General features: G+C 48.9%; 1 protein-coding gene across 2 annotated transcripts in view; it reads right to left on the reverse strand.

The window, feature by feature from the left end:
* The window catches only part of CAMSAP1 (calmodulin regulated spectrin associated protein 1), an 82,536-nt gene extending 66,569 nt beyond the window's left edge, over window positions 1-15,967 (reverse strand). For both annotated transcript variants that reach the window (XM_063935857.1, XM_063935856.1), the window contains exons 1-2: window positions 15,639-15,967; window positions 3,851-4,013 (exon numbers count right to left, since the gene is read on the reverse strand). In XM_063935857.1, the coding sequence (XP_063791927.1) occupies window positions 3,851-4,013 (163 nt within the window). In that variant the 5' untranslated portion in view covers window positions 15,639-15,967. The remainder of the gene's footprint in view (window positions 1-3,850; window positions 4,014-15,638) is intronic.
* Between the last annotated feature and the right edge of the window lie 11,777 nt (window positions 15,968-27,744).

Consider the following 27,744-nt stretch of genomic DNA (forward strand, 5'->3'; position numbering starts at 1 on the left):
AGTCCGCATCCCTCCCCCCCTCCTCAGTCACACACCGCAGACCTCGCGCAGCTGCCGGGCACTGTGGTAAGGTGAGACTGGAAATGACTGGTTAGCCCCCAGGAGATGCTGCGGCTGGAGGGAGGAGGGGGTCATAGCATGCACGTGGCGCGGACCTCACGGCTTCCGGGCACTGTGGTAAGGGGAGACTGGGAGTGACTGGTTAGCTCCCAGGAGACGCTGCGGCTGGAGGGAGGAGTGGGTCAGAGCCTGCAAGCAGCTCGGATTTCTGCAGCGCTACCCGCCAGCTAAAGTGTGTGAATGAGCTGGGCGCACTCCACTGCGGGTGGCAGCGCTGCAGCTAGCGGTGGGGTTGCCGGGGCTGGAGATAACAGAGGCAGTATGGAACCTGCACAGCGGCTGGTGCCCCACTAAACTGAAGCTAAGAAGCGTGGAGTGTGCCAGAAAGTGATGCTCCTCCGCACCAGAGAGACCCTGCTGAGTATGCTGATGTGGGGGGTCAAGCACACAGTGAGCCGGTGCCCGTCTGTCTGTATGACATACCCCTCACACACCCCCATACCTCCCAAATGTCCCAATTTTCGCGGGACAGTCCCATTTTTTGGGGCCTGTCCCGCTGTCCCACCCGCGGGTCGCAGTGTCCGGCGGTGGGGGGGGCAGTTGGAAAGCTCCTGTACTCGCTGTTCTGCTTAGCAGAGCAGCGGTGAATAGTGGAGACAGAGGGAGAGGGGGCATCAGGGGGTACGGATTAATGGGGGGGGTTCCAGCAGCAGAGCCGGATTAAGGTGGGGGGGGGGGGGGGGGGGGCAGGGGATACGTACCGCTGGCCCCACAGTTTTAGGGGACCCCCGGCTGGAGTAGCTCTGTCCCAGCTCAGAAGCTCCCCCGTCCTGCCAGCAACAGCGGCAGCATTGTGGTACAGTCAGCACACGCTGCTGCATATTGGCAGGTCTGTGGTGTTGCAGGGAGGCAGCAGTCTCCCTGCTTTCTTCTCCCTGTGCGGGTGTGTAGGGGGAGCGACCACCTCCTCTGGATTTAGCCCTAGCTGAGGGGTCAAAATCCCATTAAAAAAATAAAAATAAAAATCGGAATTTGCATAAGGGGGCGTGGCCACGCCCCCAACCCACAGCAGGCACAGCAATGAGATAGGGCTCCCCTGTCTCAAGTGCCCTGTGCCCCCCGGACTCATAATCAGCCCCTGGGGGCATGCCAGCAGCTCACAGAGCGCTGGGCATGCCCCCTCACTGACGAAAACGGGGGCCCTCCCGTGAAGCCACGCCCCCTTTTCGCCGAGTGTGTGTCCCTCCTTCTGCCTGAAGAAAGCTCCTGCAGAAAGCTGGGAGGTCTGCACCCCTGCCTGTGACATGGCCAATGCCCATGCTATCTGCTTCTGCTCCTAGTCTCCTGCAGATTTGGCCAGATCTCTGTGACTCATTTGAATAACTCCGCCCACTGTTGTGACTCCGCCCAGCATTAGCAAATGAATCACAAGGTCACAGAATAGGGCTATTATATAGGAGATATATATACACACACACATATACATACATATATATATACACATACATACACACACACACACGTTCACATTTATACATACGATGGATTATACCAGGGTAGTGTCATTGCACTGCTCTTGTAATGAAGTGGAGAAGCCGAATGCTGGGGATGAAGGAGGGGGGAGGGGGGGGGGCACCTGCCAGTCACCATATGTAGGACTATACCCTTCTTCCTGAATAGCGGCTAATCATGACTGAAGTTCTGGTTAGTGCTCCCTAAAATACAGACTTTGTGCACATTTCTCCTCGTTGTCTCAGGAGGCAAGAAGAAGAAATGTATCTCCCATGGCCAATGGGCACCCGAACAGAGCAACAATTTAATTACTCCGTTTGGCACCACCCAGGTGGTATTACATTGGCAGCATCCACAGAGAAGCTCAGAAAAGAGGTTGATGAGACTGAGGGATGAGGACGATATGCTAAACTTTGAAGTGTAAGAGCATAATAAGAGTTAATAGACCGCCAACCACTGCTCTGACCTGGACTGTGAATGTTTGCTAGGTCAAGGCCTCGATGCATGACACTGTGATTTCACAATGACACTATATAGATGTAATAGGTTAGAGAATGATTGTGTGATGCGAGACTGGTCCTCAGCAGGGACATTCCAGGAACTGTTCCCGCACTTATACCAGTACAGATGGAGCCCTGCTCATCTATCCCTTTACTAGGAGTAACTGAGACAGGGCAGTCAGACGTAATCCCCTGCTGTATTGTTCTCTCTGTATTGTATTGCAGCTGAGAAAAATAGATGAAAGGATTATGCTAATAAGCCTTGGTGCACCTAGGTGCAGCAGAGAAGGTTAGATAAGTGAGGCTCCATCATGCTCTTTGGAAGACACTGACAAAGAGCCACACGACGGCCACAAACACTGCAGACGTCTCACAGTGCATTGGTTGAGGCTGTATAAATCCCAGACATCTGCCCATGTATGAGCTGCCCCTATCACTCTCTATTCCAGACCTGTATTTGCCACTCTGCAAACTTCTACTATAATCTCGCTGCAACGCATGATACACAAGGAAGATCAGGAACACGGCAGAAATGAGTCTCCAAACACAGAACCGCCGGGGGCAAATTAACATTTTTGTGAAAATATTGAAATTAATTTACAGCTGCCAGAAAATAAGGAAACATTCCCCCCGATATAGAAGAAGCAACGAATAGAGTAATAATTATGTAAAGGAGAATAACCACTTCTTGCGTTTCCTGTAGTTACTTAAAAGTTTGTTTTTGTTAGAAAGTCTGACAGCGGCTTTCCCCAGACTACCGGAATTCAGGACGTTTATGGGCGCATCACCATGGCTCCAGCATTCACCCAATCAGGAATCTCCGCTCATTTCAACCAGCGCATCAGATCTAGCGAGCTGTGCCAAATGTGTCTGTACTGGGGACAGCCCCCACCAGACCCTGCACTGTCCGTGGAACAAGCGAATACAAGATCTCTCCAAAAAAGAGGGAAACACCTCTAAGAATGCTGATATGGTCATTCAATATAGTGTTCACGCTAGGCTGATTTAGCAGGGCGCCGCACCCTGCCCGATTTTTTAAGGGCAAAACCCGCCCTGTCCTTTCTGCGGTGCCCTGCTAAAACAGCCGCCCGCTTTCTGCCCTCCCAGCGTGTAAAGATGCCGTGCGCATGCGCGCGGCATCCACTCACGTTGTGAGAGCGCTTGGGGGAAGCCCAGCACCTCCGTAGGTGCTGGGCACGCCCCCAACAAAGACGCAGCCGCCCGCCCACTCACCCAGTCTGTGGGCTGAACCGCCCACTTGTAGTACGTAGATTGGCCACACCCCCTATTTGCATGGTCACGCTTCCTTTTGGCGTGCGCGCGGCGCACTTGTGCCCCTCACAGTCCGGCGCCCTGCCCTGCCCCACTGCTAGAGTGAACACTACAATATATTGGACTAAACCAGACATTAAATATATAGGTCAGTGATTCTGAAACGGTTCACGTTTCCTAGGTCACCTGACAGGTGCACAGGTGCACTCATTACTTACTGACACATCTTACAAGATTACACAGGTGAAGCTGATGATTTAATTTGTGATTATGGAAAACATGAACTTTTTGGAGGTCCTGAGCACCGAGTTTGACAACATACAATACAGGTAATCTGGTGCAGAAGCCAGACACTACACTACACATGTACATAACGAAATCATTTTCCAAATAAGAAAAAAAAAAAAAAAAAAAAAGACAGCTCCGAGGGGCCACACGGAAAAGGGAGGTTTTTATTTCGCTCTCATTTACACCCCCATTAACAGAAATAAAAATCATTATCTTACCAATTCCATAGGCTTTAGCACAAATCCAATGTAGGTTAGCAGCAATTTTAGCCCTGAAGGAGTCGTACATGTCCAGCGGTACAACCTCCACCGGACACTCCGCAAAATAATCCATCTTCCTTCTGCTGCCGTCTCCAGAAGCACAAATGCCGATATCCACCATCTAAAAATACAAAATAATAGTAAGTAAAGACACAAAACATGAAACTGCATTAGCCAGAAAGTGTAATGACATTCATTTTCTGCAGAAAGCATTTATCTTGGGCATTAGGGAATCACCACATTAAGTACCAGCGCCTTGAGTGTAAGCTTGCGAGCAGGGCCCTCCTTCTTCTATGGCTGTCTTAGTGTTCATTCTAGCACCCTGCACCTTTCAAAATCCGTGCAGTTCCTCTTTCCTGCCTGGGGTGTCGTTCTCTGCTGTGGTGCTTCTCAGCACACTCTGATCTGTTACTCAGTGCTGTGATAAAGACCTGTGTGTGCTAAGAAGCACCAGAGCAGAGAGCGACACCTCAGGCAGGAAAGAGGAACTGCACAAGATTTGAAAGGTGCAGGGTGCTAGAATGAACACTACTGTCTGTTATTACCTAGTTTTGTTCTATCACTACCGTTTCCAATTGTAAAGTGCAACAAAATTGCAGCGCTATATAAGAGACTGTTAATAAATAAATATATATATATATATATATATATATATATATATATATATATATATATATATATATATATATAATATTCTAGCTGGAGTACCCGGCGTTGCCCGGGATGTTAAGAATGTTTCTTTACAAAAATGAATGTAAATATTAAACACACAGTATAAATAACATAGTATAAAAAAGCATGTAAAATGTTATACACATCAATACACTGAAAACCCAATGTGCTGCTGGGGACCCTGCTCCTCCCACTATATAACTCTGTGTGTGGCTTCCTGCTGTCTCCATTCCCCTCCTCACATCATGTCACTGCCCCTGTCACATGCAGCCCTGTCCTCACTGACACATCACTCATCTCCTGATATACTCTGTGCTGCTGGGGACCCTGCTCCTTCCACTATATAACTCTCAGTGTGTGGCTTCCTGCTGCCTCCATTCCCCTCCTCACATCATGTCACTGTTCCTGTCACATGCAGCCCTGTCCTCACTGACACATCACTCATCTCCTGATATACTCTGTGCTGCTGGGGACCCTGCTCCTCCCACTATATAACTCTCAGTGTGTGGCTTCCTGCTGCCTCCATTCCCCTCCTCACATCATGTCACAGCCCCTGTCATCACTGACATATCATGCATGTCCTGATATACTCTGTGCTGCTGCCTCACCCCTAGGGGTGCTAGTGGTGTGTTACCCCCACAGTGTTTGTTCCCAGAGTGTAAGTAATATGTGTAGCAAGTTTGGTGTAAATTGCTCCAGGCATTCCAGAGTTATGCTGTCTGCTGAAAAACTCTGGGCTGCTGCCTCAACCCTAGGGGTGTCTTACCCCCACAGTGTTTGCTCCAAGCTTGTAAGTCATATGTGTAGCAAGTTTGTTGTAAATCGGTCTGAAATGCTCTGTGCTGCTTTCCCCCCCCGTTGGGGTGGTAGGGGTGTATAACCCCCACCGAGTTTGTTCCCAGATTGTAAGTCAGATGTGTACCAAGTTTGATGTAAATTGCTGCAGGCCTTCTGCAGTAATGCTGTCTGCTGACGTACTCTGTGCAGCTGTCCCACCCCTAGGGGTGCTAGGGGTGTCTGACCCCCACATTGTTTGTTTCCCGAGTGTAAGTCATATGTGTACACAGTTTGTTGTAAATTGGTCTAACCATTCGGGAGTTATGCTGTCGCCTTAAATACACTGTGCCGCTGTCCCACCCCTAGGGGTGGTAGGGGTGTTTTCAAGGTTGTAAGTCAAATGTGTACCAAGTTTGTTGTAAATTGCTCCAGGCCTTCCACAGTTATGTTGTCTGCTGACATACTCTGTGCTGCTGTCCCACCCCTAGGGGTGCTAGCGGTGTTTGACCCCCACATTGTTTTTTCCCCTATTGTAAAGTCATATGTGTACCCAGTTTGTTGTAAATTGGTCTAGGCATTCGGGATGTATGCTGTATCCTGAAATACTCTGTGCCGCTGTGCCACCCCTAGGGGTGCTAGGGTTGTCTAACCCCCACAGAGTTTGTTCCCAGATTGTAAGTGAGATGTGTACCAAGTTTGGTGTAAATTGCTCCAGGCCTTCCATAGTTTTGCTGTATCCTGAAATACTCTGTGCTGCTGTCCCACCCTTAGGGGGGCTTGGGGAGTCTGACCCCCATAGTGTTTGTTTCCAGAGTGTAAGTCATATGTGTACCATGTTTGGTGTAAATTGCTGCATGCAAACCAGAGTTATGCTGTCTGCTGAAATACTACACCGTACTACAAAAAGGATATCCTGGAGCTTGAAAAGGTACAGAGGAGGGCGACCAAACTAATTAAGGGCATGGAGACGATGGAATACAAGGAAAGACTTGAAAGACTAGGCATGTTTACATTGGAAAAGCGGAGACTAAGAGGGGATATGATCAACATCTACAAATATATAAGGGGACAATACACAGAGCTTGCGCGGGACCTGTTTTTGGTTAGATCAACACAGAGGACTCGTGGACACTCGCTCAGGTTAGAGGAGAGGAGATTCCGCACAATACGGCGTAAAGGCTTTTTCACGGTAAGGACAATACGTGTTTGGAATTCCCTGCCCGAGGGAGTTGTAATGGCGGAATCTGTCAACACCTTTAAGAATGGGTTAGATAAATTCCTAATGGATAAGGATATCCAGGGGTATGGTGCATAGTCATGCATTATAGTTACTATAAATAGGGATAAAATGCAACGGCTGACAGCAGCATCAGTCAGAAATTTTAGTCAAATCATCATGCATAGGACACCACAAATAGGTTGAACTCGATGGACAATTGTCTTTTTTCAACCTCAGATACTATTGTTACTATGTTACTATGTTACTCTGTGCTGCTGCCTCACCCCTAGGGGTGCTCGGGGTGTCTGACCCCCATAGTGTTTGTTTACAGAGTGTAAGTCATATGTGTACCAAGTTTGTTGTAAATTGCTGCAGGCATTCCAGAGTTATGCTGTCTGCTGAAATACTCAGTGCTGCTGCCTCACCCCTAAGGGTGCTGGGGTGTCTTCCTCCCACAGTGTTTGTTGGCAGATTGGAAGGCATATGTGTACCAATTTTTGAGTACATGGGTCCAGCAATTCCGGAGTTATGATGTCCCCTGATATACTCTGTGCTGCTGTCTGCCCCCCCTAGGGGTGCTAGGGATTTCAAATTGTTTTAGTTGTGTCCGCCATGTTTTAATACACTTGTATGTGAAATTTCACGATGTTCCCTTGTAAACTGTGGATTTGTATAGAAATACAGACAGGAGGACAGATTTTCATTTTTATATACTGTAGTAGATTATGGCACCCCTGCTCCCTGCCCTGTCCTGCCCTGTCCTAACCCTAAAGGGAACATCAAATCAATGAACTAAATAACCGAGTGGGAAGATAAAGAATGTTGTGCACCCAAAAGCCTTGAATAACAACATTGTTAACGGAAGGAAAACGTTACAACCCATCTCACAATGAAAAAGTGATTATAAAACTGAACAGAAAGAAAAGCTGGGGATCAGGGCTACTGGCGACACCCCAAAAACAAAAACGACACTGCACAACTATCTCATGGGTGTGTTGGGAGTGCTACTAAGCTACTAATTATTTTTTAATTTGTTGACAGTTACATCCAACTCATTGATAAATAACTACTGGTAAATGTAAACCCGGGCAACGCCAGATACTTCAGATAGTAAATAAATACATAAAGGCTAATTGAGGACAACAAGAAATATTTACATTCGGGTGCTTAATGGAAGGAAATGCGTGTAATGGTGTGTGGAGGAGAACTGCTAAGCCCCCCGGCCCGACAGGACCTCCAGCTTAGACCCTCACATTGGGGCGCTCACTGAGTGTCTGTCTGTAGTGCTCAGTATTTTATTTTAGGCAACTAGAAGCTTTATTTAGGGCACAAAGATCAGTGTTTCCCATTAACGGTGTACAGTGAATGAATCGCTCCACACTGAGTGTATGGCCGGGCACAGCCAGTGGGAACCATCAGTGATCAGGCTGCAGCTGCACTGGCATTACATTACACAAAGCAGGACACCGGGATCACGAGACAATAGGGAGGAGTACAGAACGTGGCAGAGGAGGCGTGCATTGTTGTTAGGGGCTTGCGGTGTGAGGTAATTGGGTGATTTGGGAACTAAGAGCGGATTTGCCGGCATCAAACGTACAAAGGCAGCTGCTGACAGGGCCAAACCAGAGCATTCCCACCCTGTGTACCACCGTCTCCAGCTTCCACATGGCTCTGCCGAATACCCCTCCTTACAGCCAGCTGAATAGCCCGTATTACACAGAATATTACCCCAAATGCTCTGCTGCCTGCTTCACGTCATACCCGTCTTACTAAACCTCACTGCCTCACATATCACATTCATTACATAGGCAGACTGGCCAGGTCATCTATGTGACAGTATATGAATTGCAGCAAACAGTAAGCTACTGTACAGCGTCACGGTTCCCGTATATCAGTCACAGCATATGCACAATAATCACTAACACCTCTGCTTCCCCCTGCACTGCCATGCACAGCCTCCCCCCTGACACACTGCCCCATGCCCCGCACCTGGCCACACCCTCCATTCATTCCCTCTGCAGGCTCCTCGTGTGCCAGTCACCCCCACGTCACTCATTTTATATAAATACATCAGTCTTTGCTAATACACCCTCCTGAAACAAGACCCCTATTAATATATATTTTTCTTCCATGCAGCCCTCTTATAATGCATACTGTTATTAAATGAAACACCTGCCCCTAGTATTGGTAACTAAGTCCCCCAATATTATATATATAGGATGATAGGCCAGCCCCCCAATAATACATGCGGACATTACATATCATACCTTCCCCCCCCCCCCCCCCCCATATAATATACATAGGGCCCAATCCAGAGCTGTACACTATTGCACCGGTAGCAGCGATCATGCTCGCTATTTATGTGCAAAAACAAGCCGATGCCTCCCTACTGTCACCCCAACAGTGTGCGACGGACTGAGCAATGTTCCCTATCCGCACTGCGTGCAGATCTGCCAGGGGCTGAGAACACCCGTCAGACACACATGGACTCCTGGAGTAAGACCTGCGCAGATTCCAGGTCAGCTTCCTGCCTCTGTGACTGTCGTTCAGACACACCTTGTCACCCCAATAACACCCCACAGAGCGGTCTCTTCTTGCAAACCATTTCAATCACCTCCCTGTCTCCACCCAGAAACGCCCACGGTGCGCAGAGATCTTCTCAGGACCCTGAGTTCACGGGGACATTGTGTATGCGCAGTAAGACTTTCCTCAGTGTCTCATCCATGTGCAATAGCAAATAATCAGGCCCATACTTATCACATGACCCCCCCCCCCCCCCCCGTTATCCCATCCCCATGTAGAATATACACTGCTCAAAAAAATAAAGGGAACACTAAAATAACACATCCTAGATCTGAATGAATGAAATATTCTTATTAAATACTTTGTTCTTTACATAGTTGAATGTGCTGACAACAAAATCACACAAAAATGATCAATGGAAATCAAATTTATTAACCCGTGGAGGTCTGGATTTGGAGTCAGCCTCAAAATGAAAGTGGAAAAACACACTACAGGCTGATCCAACTTTGATGTAATGTCCTTAAAACAAGTCAAAATGAGGCTCAGTAGTGTGTGTGGCCTCCACGTGCCTGTATGACCTCCCTACAACGCCTGGGCATGCTCCTGATGAGGTGGTGGATGGTCTCCTGAGGGATCTCCTCCCAGACCTGGACTAAAGCATCCGCCAACTCCTGGACAGTCTGTGGTGCAACGTGGCGTTGGTGGATGGAGCGAGACATGATGTCCCAGATGTGCTCAATTGGATTCAGGTCTGGGGAACGGGCAGCCAGTCCATAGCATCAATGCCTTCGTCTTGCAGGAACTGCTGACACACTCCAGCCACATGAGGTCTAGCATTGTCTTGCATTAGGAGGAACCCAGGGCCAACCGCACCAGCATATGGTCTCACAAGGGTTCTGAGGATCTCATCTCGGTACCTAATGGCAGTCAGGCTACCTCTGGCGAGCACATGGAGGGCTGTGCGGCGCCCCCCCAAAGAAATGCCACCCCACACCATTATTGACCCACTGCCAAACCGGTCATGCTGGAGGATGTTGCAGGCAGCAGAACGTTCTCCTTGGCGTCTCCAGACTCTGTCACGTCTGTCACATGTGCTCAGTGAGAACCTGCTTTCATCTGTGAAGAGAACAGGGCGCCAGTGGCGAATTTGCCAATCTTGGTGTTCTCTGGCAAATGCCAAACGTCCTGCACAGTGTTGGGCTGTAAGCACAACCCCCACCTGTGGACGTCGGGCCCTCATACCACCATCATGGAGTCGGTTTCTGATCGTTTGAGTAGACACATGCACATTTGTGGCCTGCTGGAGGTCATTTTGCAGGGCTCTGGCAGTGCTCCTCCTGTCCCTCCTTGCACAAAGGCGGAGGTAGCGGTCCTGCTGCTGGGTTGTTGCCCTCCTACAGCCTCCTCCACGTCTCCTGATGTACTGGCCTGTCTCCTGGTAGCGCCTCCATGCTCTGGACACTACGCTGACAGACACAGCAAACCTTCTTGCCACAGCTCGCATTGATATGCCATCCTGGATGAGCTGCACTACCTGAGCCACTTGTGTGGGTTGTAGACTCCGTCTCATGCTACCACTAGAGTGAAAACACCGCCAGCTTTCAAAAGTGACCAAAACATCAGCCAGAAAGCATAGGAGCTGAGAAGGGGTCTGTGGTCACCACCTGCAGAACAACTCCTTTATTGGGGGTATCTTGCTAATTGCCTATAATTTCCACCTGTTGTCTATTCCATTTGCACAACAGCATGTGAAATTGATTGTCAATCAGTGTTGCTTTTTAAGTGGACAGTTTGATTTCACAGAAGTGTGATTGACTTGAAGTTACATTGTGTTGTTTAAGTGTTCCCTTTATTTTTTTGAGCAGTGTATATGAATATTATATGACACATCTGTCCCCCCCTGTAAAATATACATTAATATAACATGACACACCTGTCTCCCCCCTGTAGAACATACAGGAATATAACATGACACACCTGTCTCCCCCCTGTAGAATATAACATGACACACCTGTCCCCCTCCCCCTGTAAAATATACATTAATATAACATGACACACCTGTCTCCCCCCTGTAGAACATACAGGAATATAACATGACACACCTGTCTCCCCCCTGTAGAATATAACATGACACACCTGTCCCCCTCCCCTGTAAAATATACAGGAATATAACATGACACACCTGTCTCCCCCCTGTAGAACATACAGGAATATAACATGACACACCTGTCTCCCCCCTGTAGAATATAACATGACACACCTGTCCCCCTCCCCTGTAAAATATACAGGAATATAACATGACACACCTGTCTCCCCCCTGTAGAATATAACATGACACACCTGTCTCCCCCCTGTAGAACATACAGGAATATAACATGACACACCTGTCTCCCCCTGTAGAACATACAGGAATATAACATGACACACCTGTCTCCCCCTGTAGAATATAACATGACACACCTGTCTCCCCCCTGTAGAACATACAGGAATATAACATGACACACCTGTCTCCCCCCTGTAGAATATAACATGACACACCTGTCCCCCTCCCCTGTAAAATATACAGGAATATAACATGACACACCTGTCTCCCCCCTGTAGAATATAACATGACACACCTGTCTCCCCCCTGTGGAATATACAGGAATATAACATGATACACCTGTCTCCCCCCTGTAGAATATAACATGACACACCTGTCCCCCTCCCCTGTAAAATATACAGGAATATAACATGACACACCTGTCTCCCCCCTGTAGAATATAACATGACACACCTGTCCCCCTCCCCTGTAAAATATACAGGAATATAACATGACACACCTGTCTCCCCCCTGTAGAATATAACATGACACACCTGTCTCCCCCCTGTGGAATATACAGGAATATAACATGATACACCTGTCTCCCCCCTGTAAAATATACAGGAATATAACATGACACACCTGTCTCCCCTCTATAGAATATACAGGAATATAACACGACACACCTGTATCCCCCCTGTAGAATATACAGGAATATAACATGACACACCTGTCTCCCCCCTGAAAAATATACATGATACACCATTCCCGTCTCCTCCCCCTGTAGAATATAGGTGGATAATACATGACACATCTGCCTCTCCACCCCCCCCCCCCGTATAATATCCATGAATATTTCATGACATACATTTCCCCTCCACCTCCAATACATTTGGTTATCATATGACATACCTGACCCCCTCTGTATTATACAGTTATTATATGACACACCTGACCCCCCCCCCCCCCCCGTGTATAATATACATGGATAATTCATGACACAACTGTCCCCCCTAGCACCCTGTACAATACATTTGGTTATTTTAGGACACACGTGACCCCCTCTGTATAATAAACTTATTAGTTATTAAATGACACATCTGTCCTCCCCGTGTATAATATACATGGATATTTCATGACACACCTGACCCCCCCCCCCCCCTCATAATACATGGGGTTGTTACAGGTCATACCTGTGCCCCCCCCCCACCGTATAATATACACCACGGATATTACATCCCCCCTGTATAATACATATGGTTATACATAATTACATGACACACCTGACCCTCCCCCCATCTAATATACATGACTATTACATGACACACCCATCCCCCTCTGTATAATACATAGGGTTATTACATGATGCATCTGACCCCCCCCTATAAAGTATACATATTACATGACACGCCTAATACCCCCCATGTATAATACATAGGGTTGTTACATGACGCACCTGAGCTCCCCTATATAATATACATATATATTACATGACACACCTATCCCCCCTCCCCTGTATAATACATGGGGTTATTACATGACACGCCTGTCCTCCCCTGTGTAATACATATGGTTATTACATGGCACAACTGTCTCCCACACTGTAGAATAAACATGATACACCTTCCCCTCTCCTGTAGAATATAGATGGATATTACATGACACATCTGACGCCCACCTCCCCCCCCTTTATAATATACATGGATATTTAATGACACACACCCCGTCCCCCCATATTATACAATTGGTAATTATATGACACACCTGTCCCCCTCTGTATTATACAGAAATTAGTTATTACATAACACACGTCCCCCCATGTATAATATACATGTATATTTCATGACACACCTGACACCCCACGTATAATACATGCAGTTATTACATGACATACCTGTGTCATCACCTGCCCCCCTAAAATATATACTGATATTACATGACACACCTGTCTTCCCTGTATATTACATACAGATATTGCATGACACACCTGTCCCCCCTATATAATATACATGAATATTACATGACACACCTGTCTCTCCTGTATATTACATACAGATACTGCATGACACACCTGTCCCCCATATATAATATACATGAATATTACATGACACACGTCCCCCCCTGTATAATACATAGGGTTATTACATGACACACCTGTCCCCCCCACCACCCTGTATAATACATAGTTATTACATGACACACCTGCCCCCCCGTATAAAACACATGGTTATTACATGACACACCTGTGTGTCCCCCCCCCCCCCCGTATAATACGTAGGGTTGTTACATGACAAACCTGACCCCCCCTATATAATACGTAGGGCTATTACATGACACACCTGCCCCCCCCCCCTGCATATTACATGACACACCTGCACCCCCCCCCCCCGTATAATACGTAGGGTTATTACATGACACAGCTGTCCCCCCCTGCATATTACATGACACACCTGCACCCCCCCCCCCCGTATAATACGTAGGGTTATTACATGACACACCTGTCTCCCCCCCCCCCCCCCCCCCCGTATAATACATAGTTATTACTTGACACACTTCTCTCCCCCCTGTATAATACATAGGGTTATTACATGACACACCTCTCTCCCCCCCTCCCCCCCTGTGTAATACTTAGGGTTGTTACATGACAAACCTGTCTCCCCCCTTCCCCCAGTATATTACATAGGGCTATTACATGACACACCTGTACCCACCTCCCCCCCATATAATACACAGGGTTATTACATAACACAGCTGTCCCCCTGTATAATACATAGGGTTGTTACATGACACAGCTGTCCCCCTGTATAATACATAGGGTTATTACATGACACACGTGTTTCCCCCCACACGTATAATACATAGGGTTATTACATGACACACCTGTCCCCCCCTATATAATACATAGGGATATTACATGACACACCTGTCCCCCCCCTGTATAACATGTAGGGTTATTACATGACACACACACACACCCCACCTGCACCCCCCCTCCCCCCCGTATGATACATAGGGTTATTACATGACACACTTGTCTCCCCCCTGTATAATACATAGGGTTATTACATGACACACCTGCACCCCCCCCCCCCCCCCCATATAATACATAGGGTTATTACATGACACACTTGTCTCCCCTCTGTATAAGACATAGGGTTATTACATGACACACCTCTCCCCCCCTGTATAATACATAGGGTTATTACATGACACGCCTCTCCCCCCTGTATAATACATAGGGTTATTACATGACACACCTGTCCCCCCCCCCCCCCCCTATATAATACATAGGGTTATTACATTACACACCTCTCCCCCCTCCCCCCTGTATAATACATAGGGTTATTACATGACACACCAGTCCCCCTCGGTATAATACATAGATGTATTACATGACACACCTGTCCCCCCCTGTATAATACATAGGGTTATTACATGACACACCTGTCGTCCCCCTGTATAATACATAGGGTTATTACACGACACACCTGTCGTCGTCCCCCTATATAATACATAGGGTTATTACACGACACACCTGTCGTCGTCCCCCTATATAATACATAGGGTTATTACATGACATACCTGTCCCCCCCTGTATAATACATAGGGTTATTACATGACACACCTGTCCCCCCCCTGTATAATACATAGGGTTATTACATGACACACCTCTCCCCCCCTGTATAATACATAGGGTTATTACATGACACACCTGTCCCCCCCTGTATAATACATAGGGTTATTACATGACACACCTGTCCCCCTCGGTATAATACATAGGGTTATTACATGACACACCTGTCCCCCTCAGTATAATACATAGATGTATTACAAGACACACCTGTCCCCCCCTGTATAAATCATAGGGTTATTACATGACACACCTGTCACCCCCCCCCGTATAATACATAGGGTTATTACATGACACACCTGTCCCCCCCTGTATAAATCATAGGGTTATTACATGACACACCTGTCACCCCCCCCCTCCCCCCCGTATAATACATAGGGTTATTACATGACACACCTGTCCCCCATTATATAATACATAGGGATATTACATGACACACCTATCCCCCTTATATAATACATAGGGTTATTACATGACATACCTGTCCCCCCCTGTATGATACATAGGGTTATTACATGACACACCTGTCCCCCCCCCCTGTATAATACATAGGGTTATTACATGACACACCTGTCCCCCCCTGTATATTACATGACAGGACCACCCGGGAGGCCGCTCTTACCTCTCTGGGCCCGGGGTAATGAGCAGACACCGGCGGAGCCCTCTTACATGCCGGCACCGGGACTCGGACTGCCTCCAGGGCCTACATGTCACCGGGCCGGGGTCTGACGCTGAGAAGGCGGCGCCGGTGACCCCTCCCTCCTGTCACCATACAGCCGCACCGTCCCGCTGCCTCCCCGTTACCGGGGCTTCCCTTCTGGATCCCGGCAGCGTTCTCCGCCCTCCTATGCGCCGGCCACGGACACTGACAGGGAGTCAGGGACCCGTTGGTTGCCCGGGATCCGCCTGCGCATGCGTGGAAGGGGGACCAAGCGACGGCTGTGCTGCGCATGCGCGTGCTGTTACTGTTGCTGGAGACGGCAGGCTTCCCCTGGTTCTGCGCATGCGCGGGCGGCTGCTGTGGCTGGAGACGGCAGGGCAGGCTGCGCCTGGGTCTGCGCATGAGCGGCGGGTTGCTAGCGAGACGCCTCAGAATGCGCCGGGCCGGCTGCGCCTGCGCAGTACTGCACAGTCCATTGTCATCATTGTGTATGTCTATTGTGCTGTGTAATGGGTGCAGCCCCAGCTCAGTCACATCTGTGTGTGCTTCCCCCTCTCCATCACTCTCACCAAAGGGGGATACTAAACAATGACACTCAATTCTTATATGGTGTCATATAGGCAGGGAGTCCCCTATGCAGCCGCCGGCAGCGCTCTGTACCCCGAGTGACATCAGATATCCGCGTTTAGGGCCTGATTCTCAGTTGGGAGCAAAGCAAAAAAAGTAACGTTGCGTTTAGATAAACCACGCTGCCCTGCAAGAGGGCAAACACGATATTTATTATTGCATGCAGGGTAAATACGGTCTGATTTTGCATGTAGCCCATATATGCAGGGCAGCTTACATTTATGTTTAGGCACACCCCTCACAAATCTGAGGCCCGGTACACGCTTGTACGATATCAACACGATGCCTCGTTTCTGGGCAAACGGGATGACATATTGTGCGGATCATACAGTGTGTACGGGTAATTGTGCGCTCTCACGGGTGGTATACGATATCATCTGGTTGGCCGTTCTGCACACGGTATAGCGTGTACGATGTGCTGCAGTTGAAAGAAGGACAGAATGAGATACCATTCATAGAATTACACCGTGAATCCCCGTTAGGGCTCTCAGCTCCTAGCAGGCGGAACAATATCATTGAGCCCCTTTACCCCAGGGTCGCAAAGCAGGTGCATGTGCTGCGCTGGAGGTAGTGACGCCACTGGGTGAGAATTCTGTATATATGAAGACATTAGTTGAGTGAAAAGTGCCGTAAGGCCTCTTAGGCCGCAAATAGATTGTAACGCAAAAATAAGAATTTACTTACCGATAATTCTATTTCTCGGAGTCCGTAGTGGATGCTGGGGTTCCTGAAAGGACCATGGGGAATAGCGGCTCCGCAGGAGACAGGGCACAAAAAAGTAAAGCTTTTACCAGATCAGGTGGTGTGCACTGGCTCCTCCCCCCATGACCCTCCTCCAGACTCCAGTTAGGTACTGTGCCCGGACGAGCGTACACAATAAGGGAGGCAATTTGAATCCCGGGTAAGACTCATACCAGCCACACCAATCACACCGTACAACTTGTGATCTAAACCCAGTTAACAGTATGATAACAGAAAAAGCCTCTTAAAGATGGCTCCTTAACAATATAACCCGAATTTGTTAACAATAACTATGTACAGTATTGCAGATAATCCGCACTTGGGATGGGCGCCCAGCATCCACTACGGACTCCGAGAAATAGAATTATCGGTAAGTAAATTCTTATTTTCTCTATCGTCCTAGTGGATGCTGGGGTTCCTGAAAGGACCATGGGGATTATACCAAAGCTCCCAAACGGGCGGGAGAGTGCGGATGACTCTGCAGCACCGAATGAGAGAATTCCAAGTCCTCTTTTGCCAGGGTATCAAATTTGTAGAATTTTACAAACGTGTTTTCCCCCGACCACGTAGCTGCTCGGCAGAATTGTAATGCCGAGACCCCTCGGGCAGCCGCCCAAGATGAGCCCACCTTCCTTGTGGAATGGGCCTTAACAGATTTAGGCTGTGGCAGGCCTGCCACAGAATGAGCAAGTTGAATTGTGTTACAAATCCAACGAGCAATCGTCTGCTTAGAAGCAGGGGCACCCAACTTGTTGGGTGCATATAGTATCAACAGCGAGTCAGATTTTCTGACTTCAGCCGTCCTTGAAATGTATATTTTTAAGGCTCTGACAACGTCCAACAACTTGGAGTCCTCCAAGTCGCCAGTGGCCGCAGGCACCACAATAGGTTGGTTCAGGTGAAACGCTGATACCACCTTAGGGAGAAAATGCGGACGAGTCCTCAGTTCTGCCCTATCCGAATGGAAGATTAGATAAGGGCTTTTATAAGATAAAGCCGCCAATTCAGATACTCTCCTGGCGGAAGCCAGGGCCAGTAACATAGTCACTTTCCATGTGAGATATTTAAAATCCACATTTTTCAATGGTTCAAACCAATGGGATTTGAGGAAATCTAAAACTACATTTAGATCCCACGGTGCCACCGGAGGCAACACAGGAGGCTGTATATGCAGTACTCCTTTAACAAAAGTCTGTACCTCAGGAACTGAGGCCAATTCTTTTTGGAAGAATATTGACAGGGCCGAAATTTGAACCTTAATAGATCTCAATTTGAGACCCATAGACAATCCTGATTGTAGGAAATGTAGGAAACGACCCAGTTGAAATTCCTCCGTCGGAACACTCCGATCCTCGCACCACGCGACATATTTTCGCCAAATGCGGTGATAATGTTTCGCGGTGACTTCCTTCCTTGCCTTAAGCAAGGTAGGAATGACTTCTTCTGGAATGCCTTTCCCTTTTAGGATCTGGCGTTCAACCGCCATGCCGTCAAACGCAGCCGCGGTAAGTCTTGAAAGAGACAGGGACCCTGTTGTAGCAGGTCCCTTCTCAGAAGTAGAGGGCACGGGTCGTCCGTGACCAACTCTTGAAGTTCCGGGTACCAAGTCCTTCTTGGCCAATCCGGAGCCACTAGTATTGTTCTTACTCCTCTTCACCGTATAATCTTCAATACCTTTGGTATGAGAGGCAGAGGAGGAAACACATATACTGATTTGTACACCCAAGGTGTTACCAGTGCGTCCACAGCTATTGCCTGTGGATCTCTTGACCTGGCGCAATACTTGTCCAGTTTCTTGTTGAGGCGAGACGCCATCATGTCTACCATTGGTCTTTCCCAACAGTTTATTAGCATGTGGAAGACTTCTGGATGAAGACCCCACTCTCCCGGGTGAATATCGTGTCTGCTGAGGAAGTCTGCTTCCCAGTTGTCCACGCCCGGGAAGAACACTGCTGACAGTGCTATTACGTGATTTTCCGCCCAGCGAAGAATCTTGGCAGCTTCTGCCATTGCACTCCTGCTTCTTGTGCCGCCCTGTCTGTTTACATGGGCGACCGCCGTGATGTTGTCCGACTGAATCAACACCGGTTTTCCTTGCAGGAGTGGTTCCGCCTGGCTTAGAGCATTTTAGATTGCTCTTAGTACCAGAATGTTTATGTGAAGAGACTTTTCCAGGTTCGTCCATACCCCCTGGAAGTTTCTTCCTTGTGTGACTGCTCCCCAGCCTCTCAGGCTGGCGTCCGTGGTCACCAGGATCAAATCCTGTATGCCGAATCTGCGGCCCTCCAATAGATGAGCCTTTTGCAACCACCACAGAAGATATACCCTTGTCCTTGGCGACAGGGTTATTCGCAGGTGCATCTGAGGATGCGACCCTGACCATTTGTCCAACAGATCCCTTTGGAAAATTCTTGCATGGAATCTGCCGAATGGAATTGCTTCGTAAAAAGCCACCATTTTTCCCAGGACTCTTGTGCATTGATGTACAGACACCTTTCCTGGTTTTAGGAGGTTCCTGACAGGTCGGATAACTCCTTGGCTTTTTCCTCGGGAAGAAAAACCTTTTTCTGAACCGTGTCCAGAATCATCCCTAGGAACAGCAGACGTATCGTCGGAAAACAGCTGCGATTCTTGGAATATTTAGAATCCAGTCGTGCCGTCGAAGAACTACTTTAGATAGTGCTCTTCCGACCTCCAACTGTTCTCTGGAACTTGCCCTTTTTAGGTCGTGCAAGTAAGGGATAATTTAGATGCCTTTTTTCTTTGAAGAAACATCTTTTCGGCCATTACCTTGGTAAAAAGGCCCGGGGTGCCGTGGATAATTCAAACGGCATCGTCTGAAACTGATATTGACAGTTCTGTACCACGAACCAGATGAGAAGGACAAAATTTGGACATGGAGGTAATCCTTGATGTCCAGGGACACCATATAGTCCCCTTTTTTCCGGTTCGCTATCACTGCTCTGAGTGACTTTATCTCGATTTGAACCTTTTATGTAAGTGTTCAAAACATTTTAGATTTAGACTATGTGTCACCAAGCCGTCTGGCTTCAGTACCACCATATAGTGTGGAAAAATAATACCCTTTTCCTTGTCGTAGGAGGGGTACTTTGATTATCACCTGCTGGATATACAGCTTGTGAATTGTTTCCAATGCTGCCTCCCTGTCGGAGGGAGCCGTTGGTAAAGCAGACTTCAGGAACCTGCGAGGAGAAGATGTCTCGACTCTCCAATCTTTACCCCTGGGATAATACTCGTACGATCTAGGGGTCAACTTGCGAGTGATCCCACTGCGCCCTGAGACTCTTGAGACTACCCCCCCACCTTGAGTCCGCTTGCACGGCCCCAGCGTCATGCTGAGGACTTGGCAGACGCGGTGGAGGGCTTCTTTTCCTGGGAAAGGGCTGCCTGCTGCAGTCTACTTCCCTTACCTCTATGTCTGGGCAGATATGACTGGCCTTTTGCCTGCATGCCCTCATGGGAAAGGAAAGATTGAGGCTGAAAAGACGGTGTCTTTTTTAGCTGAGATGTAACTTGGGGTAAAAAAGGTTGGATTTCCCAGCTGTTGCTGTGGTCCCCAGGTCCGATGGACCGACCCCCAAATAACTCCTTCCCTTTATACAGCAATACTTCCATCTGCCGTATGGGATCTGTATCACCTGACCACTGTCGTGTCCCTGACATCTTCTGGGAGATATGGACAACGCACTTATCTTGATGCCAGAGAGCAAATATCCCTCTGTGCATCTCACATACATATATATAGAATGCATCCTATTAAATGCTCTACATGAATAAAATATTTTCAGTCAGGGAATCCGACCAAGCCAACCCAGCACTGCATCTCCAGGCTGATGGCGATCGCTGGTCGCAGTATAACCACCGTATGTGTGTATATACTTTTTAGGATATTTTTCCAGCTTCCTATCAGCTGGCTCCTTGAGGGCGGCCGTATCTGGAGACGGTAACGCCACTTGATAAGCGTGTGAGCGCCTTATCACCCTAAGGGGTGTTTCCCAACGTACCCTAATTTCTGGCGGGAAAGGGTATAACGCCAATATTTGCTATCGGGGTAACCCTACGCATCATCACACACTTCATTTTATTTTATCTGATTCAGGAAAAACTACAGGTAGTTTTTTCCACTCCCACATAATACCCTTTCTTGTGGTACTTGTAGTATCAGAAACACGTAACACCTCCTTCATTGCCCTTAACGTGTGGCCCTAATGAGAAATACGTTTGTTTATTCACCGTCGACACTGTATTCAGTGTCCGTGTCTGTGTCTGTGTCGACCGACTGAGGTAAATGGGCGTTTTTAAAACCCCTGACGGTGTTTCTGAGACGCCTGGACCGGTCCTAATAGATTGTCGGCCGTCTCATGTCGTCAACCGACCTTGCAGCGTGTTGACATTCTCACGTAATTCTCTAAATAAGCCATCCATTCCGGTGTCGACTCCCTAGAGAGTGACATCACCATTACAGGCAATTTCTCCGCCTCCTCACCAACATCGTCCTCATACATGTCGACACACACGTGCCGACACACAGCACACACACCGGGAATGCTCTGACAGAGGACAGGACCCACTAGCCCTTTGGGGAGACAGAGGGAGAGTCTGCCAGCACACACCAAAAACGCTATAATTATATAGGGACAACCTTATATAAGTGTTTCTCCCTTATAGCATCTTTTATATATATACAATATCGCCAAAATCAGTGCCCCCCCTCTCTGTTTTAACCCTGTTTCTGTAGTGCAGTGCAGGGGAGAGCCTGGGAGCCTTCTCTCCAGCTTTTCTGTGAGAGAAAATGGCGCTGTGTGCTGAGGAGATAGGCCCCGCCCCTTTTACGGCGGGCTCGTCTCCCGCTATTTTTGAAGTTAGGCAGGGGTTAAATATCTCCATATAGCCTCTGTGGGCTATATGTGAGGTATTTTTTGCCTCTAATAAGGTTTTTATTTGCCTCTCAGAGCGCCCCCCCCAGCGCTCTGCACCCTCAGTGACTGTTGTGTGAAGTGTGCTGAGAGGAAAATGGCGCACAGCTGCAGTGCTGTGCGCTACCTTTATGAAGACTCAGGAGTCTTCAGCCGCCGATTTTGGACCTCTTCTCTCTTCAGCGTCTGCAAGGGGGCCGGCGGCGCGGCTCCGGTGACCATCCAGGCTGTACCTGTGATCGTCCCTCTGGAGCTAGTGTCCAGTAGCCAAGCAGCAAATCCACTCTGCACGCAGGTGAGTTCACTACTTCTCCCCTAAGTCCCTCGTTGCAGTGATCCTGTTGCCAGCAGGACTCACTGTAAAGTAAAAAACCTAAGCTAAACTTTCTCTAAGCAGCTCTTTAGGAGAGCCACCTAGATTGCACCCTTCTCGTTCGGGCACAAAATCTAACTGGAGTCTGGAGGAGGGTCATGGGGGGAGGAGCCAGTGCACACCACCTGATCTGGTAAAAGCTTTACTTTTTTGTGCCCTGTCTCCTGCGGAGCCGCTATTCCCCATGGTCCTTTCAGGAACCCCAGCATCCACTAGGACGATAGAGAAAAGTAACACTGGATGCCGCGCAGCTTATGAGTGATTCAGTCAGAACTGGCAGCTATATAATGCCAAGTGCGCCAGCGCTGACAGGAAGCTTATGTGTTACGCTTTCACGTGTTAAACTATCAACCAAAGTAGCGTGAAATAATCTGCGCTTCAGGGGTAAAACAAGCATGGTAAAATGGAGGAGGGGGTGGTGGCATTTTTACTGTTCCAGGTGATGTGCAGGGAAAGAAATGCACCTTGTTGTCGCATTTCATGGGCATTCCGCAGCACTCCAGAGCAGGTGACTGTGAGTAATGCAACAGCATAAGCCTCTGACATTAAGAAGTTCATCTGCCCTGTTGCACCCCTTGATCCCGAAAGAGTAGATGGGATTTCGAACGATGTCCTCTTACCTAATGAAGTCAGCAATTCGCGTCTTTATAACCCCACGTCCACTGCAGGATGACGCAAACCGTCACAACTTCTGTACTTGTCCCGTCACTCCCTGCTATGAGATCTTCTGGAAAGAAAGTCCAAAAAGTATGGTTGCATTGCAGGATGGATGGTCCAGGCTCAGATTTGCTGGATTTGGTCCATACTTGCCTCTTATCCTGGAGTGTCCAAGAGAATAATGTATTTTGGGGGAACACTCCCTGGCTTCCAGGAGTGTAGAGAAATCCCTGGGATACCAGCCCCTTTCCCAGGGAAGTGGGCTTATCGGGTGCTTATGGAATGGTTTGTGGTGAATCTCATCAAGGTGACACAGCCAGCAAATCGCCTGCACCTCCCACCGTGACGTCACCCTCTGGGGTCTCCTGAAGGGAGCGGTAAAAAGAATTCCCAACTATGATGTGATCGGTATCTGGATGATAGGTCGACAGTCAAAAGGTCAACAAGCAATAGGTCGGCACCAAATAGTCGACATGCATTGGCCGACGTGATCAAAATGTCGACATGAAAATGGACGGCACATGCAAACGTCAGCGTGGCTTTTTTTACATTTTCTTTTTGGTTTTTTTACTTTTTCATACTTTATCATCCACGTGGGCTACAATTCAGAACGGTAAGCCTGATATTCTGAGAAATGAAGAGTTCATCCAAAATCATTATTACATTTACAGGGTCTGTCATTTGGGAATTATCGCAGTAATGCATTTAGGCGTAATAGCAGGAAACATGGGAGACCTCCGCTGCATCAGAGGGAGTCTGCACTGACGTCATCCAGCAAATGCCAGTAAGGTTTGTCCATGATCCACGTCTGAATACCTGGATACATCCACTTCCCGCCGACATCCACTTCCCGCCGACATCCACTGACTGCCACTTACTGATAGATCAGAAAGATTATCTCCAAAATAAAAACAATAGAAAGTTTTTGGTAAAGTGTTGCTTCTAGCTCAGTGATCGATAATTACACCGGTCGGGTCTGTTCCTGATTATTATAATTGTAGTTAGACGTACAGGCACCAGCTGCGCCAGCGATTGTCACTGTCAGCTGTATAAGCCGTCAGCCTTATGATATGAATTCTCTGATTGATAAAGTGCCAACATATTCTGCAGAGCGGTATAATGGAGAGATAACGGCACAGCATGTGCTGGAGACGGCTCACTATGCAATCTGATCTTCTTATGGAACACATTGGGAACGCTAAACACGCATCATCACAGCGGCCATTCCTTTTCTTTTTTTTCTTCTACATTTTTTGCCTTTTGGGCAGCCCCACCATTCCGGCGCCTGTCAGCTACATTGTGCAGGTAGCGGGACCTGGCCGGTGGCAGGGAGGGGCGGCAGGGACAGCGTCAGCCCCCTCCGCCGCTGGGCTGTACTCACTTTATAACACACTGCCAGTTGTATATCCCCTGCTCTGCAGTGCAGAACCCCTGTGGCACCTTATAACTAAACAATAATAATAACAACCAGTCTTATGACTTAACACATGCAAACTGACAAAATGCTTCACAGCCTGCCGTGTTTATCCAGTCACTTTATTTATTTATTACCAGTTATTTATATAGCGCACACATATTCCGCAGCGCTGTATAGAGTATATTTGGCCATTCGCATCAGTCTCTGTTCCAGTGGAGCTTACACTCTGTGGGCGTTATTCCGAGTTGATCGTAGCTGTGCTAAATTTAGCACAGCTATGATCATCTTCCCTGACATGCGGGGGGGGGGGGGGCAGCACAGGGCTATCCCGCACCGCATATCAGTGCTAGCCCCTTCCCCGCAGAAGTGCAAAGGCATCGCACTGCGGTGATGCCTTTGCACTTCAAGAGTAGCTCCCGACTAGCGCAGCTTTAGCGTGCTGACCGGGAGCTACTCGTCGCTCCCCGGCCCGCAGCGTCTGCGTGTGATGTCACGCAGCCACTGCGGCCCGCCCCCTGTTCGGTCCGGCCAACGCGCCGGACCGCACCCACGAAACGGCGTCCAAACACCTCCGTTCTACCCATCCCGCCCAGTGATCACCTCTGCCTGTCAATAAGGCAGAGGCGATCGCATCCCTGCTACGGCCTTCGGCCGTCTGCCATGCGCCGGCGCAGTAGGGACCCATTCGCTCTGCTGCGTTAAAAAGCAGCAAGCGAACGGGTCAGAATGACCCCCAATATTCACTACCACATGTACACACACACATTCACGCTGAGGTTAATTTGTTGGGATCCAATTATCCTACCAGTATATTTTTGGATTGTGGGAGGAAACCAGAGTACCCTGAGGAAACCCACGCAAGTACGGGGAGAACATACAAACTCCACACAGTTAGGGCCATGGTGGTAATAAAATCCATGACCTCAGTGCTGTGAGGCAGTAATGCTAACCATTACACCGTCTGTGCTGCATTTTTCCCCCCAAATAACTCTCAGAAATTGTTATTTTGAAATTATTTAATAAAGTTTAAAAAGTATTTTTAAGATATAGATAGTTTATTTAAAAAATAAAATATATCTAGGGGGTGTTTTGCCCCCCCCCCCCCCCCACCTTTCTCTACGTTCATAGGTCCTCATTATAAAATAACTTCCCGCTCTCCATTGGCAATAGACCTCCCACTGCTCCCAGGGGTCTTACATTCTAATGATAGGACCCCGCCACACCTCTTTTGTACTTAAAAATAATAATCCATATTTATAAACAAGTGGGATAGGGTTAGGCTATTGTGGTGGAAAGTTAAGGATAGGCTGTGGGATTAGTCACTATGGGGAGGGACAGGGTTAGGCTGGGGGGGGGGGGTTGGGCTACGGGAGAGGAGGGTTAGGCACTAGGGGCAGGGTTAGGCTGTGGGATTAGTCACTATGGGGAGGGACAGGGTTAGGCTGGGGGGGGGGGGTGGAGGGTTGGGCTACGGGAGAGGAGGGTTAGGCACTAGGGGTAGGGTTAGGCTGTGGGATTAGTCACTATGGGGAGGGACAGGGTTAGGCTGGGGGGGGGGGTAGTAAGGCTACGGGAGAGGAGGGTTAGGCACTAGGGGCAGGGTTAGGCTGTGGGATTAGTCACTATGGGGAGGGACAGGGTTAGGCTGGGGGGGGGTGGAGGGTTGGGCTACGGGAGAGGAGGGTTAGGCACTAGGGGCAGGGTTAGGCTGTGGGATTAGTCACTATGGGGAGGGACAGGGTTAGGCTGGGGGGGGTGGAGGGTTGGGCTACGGGAGAGGAGGGTTAGGCACTAGGGGCAGGGTTAGGCTGTGGGGTTAGTCACTATGGGGAGGGACAGGGTTAGGCTGGGGGGGGTGGAGGGTTGGGCTACGGGAGAGGAGGGTTAGGCACTAGGGGCAGGGTTAGGCTGTGGGATTAGTTACTATGGGGAGGGACAGGGTTGGGCTGGGGGGGGGGGGGGGGGTGGAGGGTTGGGCTACGGGAGAGGAGGGTTAGGCACTAGGGGCAGGGTTAGGCTGTGGGATTAGTCACTATGGGGAGGGACAGGGTTAGGCTGGGGGGGGGGGGTGGAGGGTTGGGCTACGGGAGAGGAGGGTTAGGCACTAGGGGCAGGGTTAGGCTGTTGGAGGATTAGGCACACTAGGGGGAGGGATAGGGTTAGGCTGTGGCTGTGGGGGGGGTTAGGCTACGGAAATATTAGACACTAGGAGAGGGATAGGGTTAGGCTACTCGGGTGGAGGGATAGGCACTAGGGATAGGGTTAGGTTAGGCTGTGGGAGGGGAGGTTGGGGTTAGGCACTAGGAGAGGGATAGGGTTAGGCTGTGGGGGGTGGAGGGTTAGGGTTAGGCTGTGGGAGGGGAGGTTGGGGTTAGGCACTAGGGAGGGATAGGGTTAGGCTGTGGTGGGAGGAGGGGGTTAGGCTACAATTAGGATTAGACAGTAGGAGAGGGATATGTTAGGCTACTCGGGTGGAGGGATAGGCACTATGGGGAGGGTTAGGGTTAGGCTGTGGGAGGGGAGGTTGGGGTTAGGCACTAGGGGGAGGGTTAGGGTTAGGCTGTGGGAGGGGAGGTTGGGGTTAGGCACTAGGGGGAGGGTTAGGCTGTGGGAGGGGAGGTTGGGGTTAGGCACTAGGGGGAGGGTTAGGGTTAGGCTGTGGGAGGGGAGGTTGGGGTTAGGCACTATGGGGAGGGTTAGGCTGCGGGAGGGGAGGTTGGGGTTAGGCACTAGGGGAGGGTTAGAGTACCAGTTAGGGACCATTCTATACACTGGTAATAATTATTTGCTGTCCACTGGACCCATCTTACTGGGTAAGCTGCTGCTATATCACCAGGGAAGTTTTGTCGATATTCTAATCATGTTGACATTTCATCAGTGTCGGCATAAAAATGTTGGCCTGGTCAATGTCAATTGTAAGTTTATATTATGACCATACCGTCCACACCTCTCCCACCTGTCCCCATTTCTCCTGTAACAGTGCTGTACAAACGCCCTTACTGTACTACGCCTATGTCAGCAGTGCCCCGTCCCGTTTACCCCGGAGCAAGCAGGCGAATCACCCAAATCTGCGCAGATGTGAGGCCTCTTCCTAGGCGATATAATGTCACTGACGCTACGCAAACGGACGTAGGTCTCACTGTGCATCAGGCCCATAAAGCTATTGACAGTACATGAGACGCACAGGCCTATAGGTATAATATGCCACCTCACAGCCTTTTCTGACATTCTCCGACCTCAGTAATGATGGCCGTCAGCCTCTGCCAGCTTGTGCCACGTGTCTGCCTCGGGCAGAATTCTATGACAGGCTTCATA

Source organism: Pseudophryne corroboree, chromosome 8 (assembly GCF_028390025.1).
Source record: "Pseudophryne corroboree isolate aPseCor3 chromosome 8, aPseCor3.hap2, whole genome shotgun sequence".
In the NCBI taxonomy this organism is placed as follows: Eukaryota; Metazoa; Chordata; class Amphibia; order Anura; family Myobatrachidae; genus Pseudophryne; species Pseudophryne corroboree.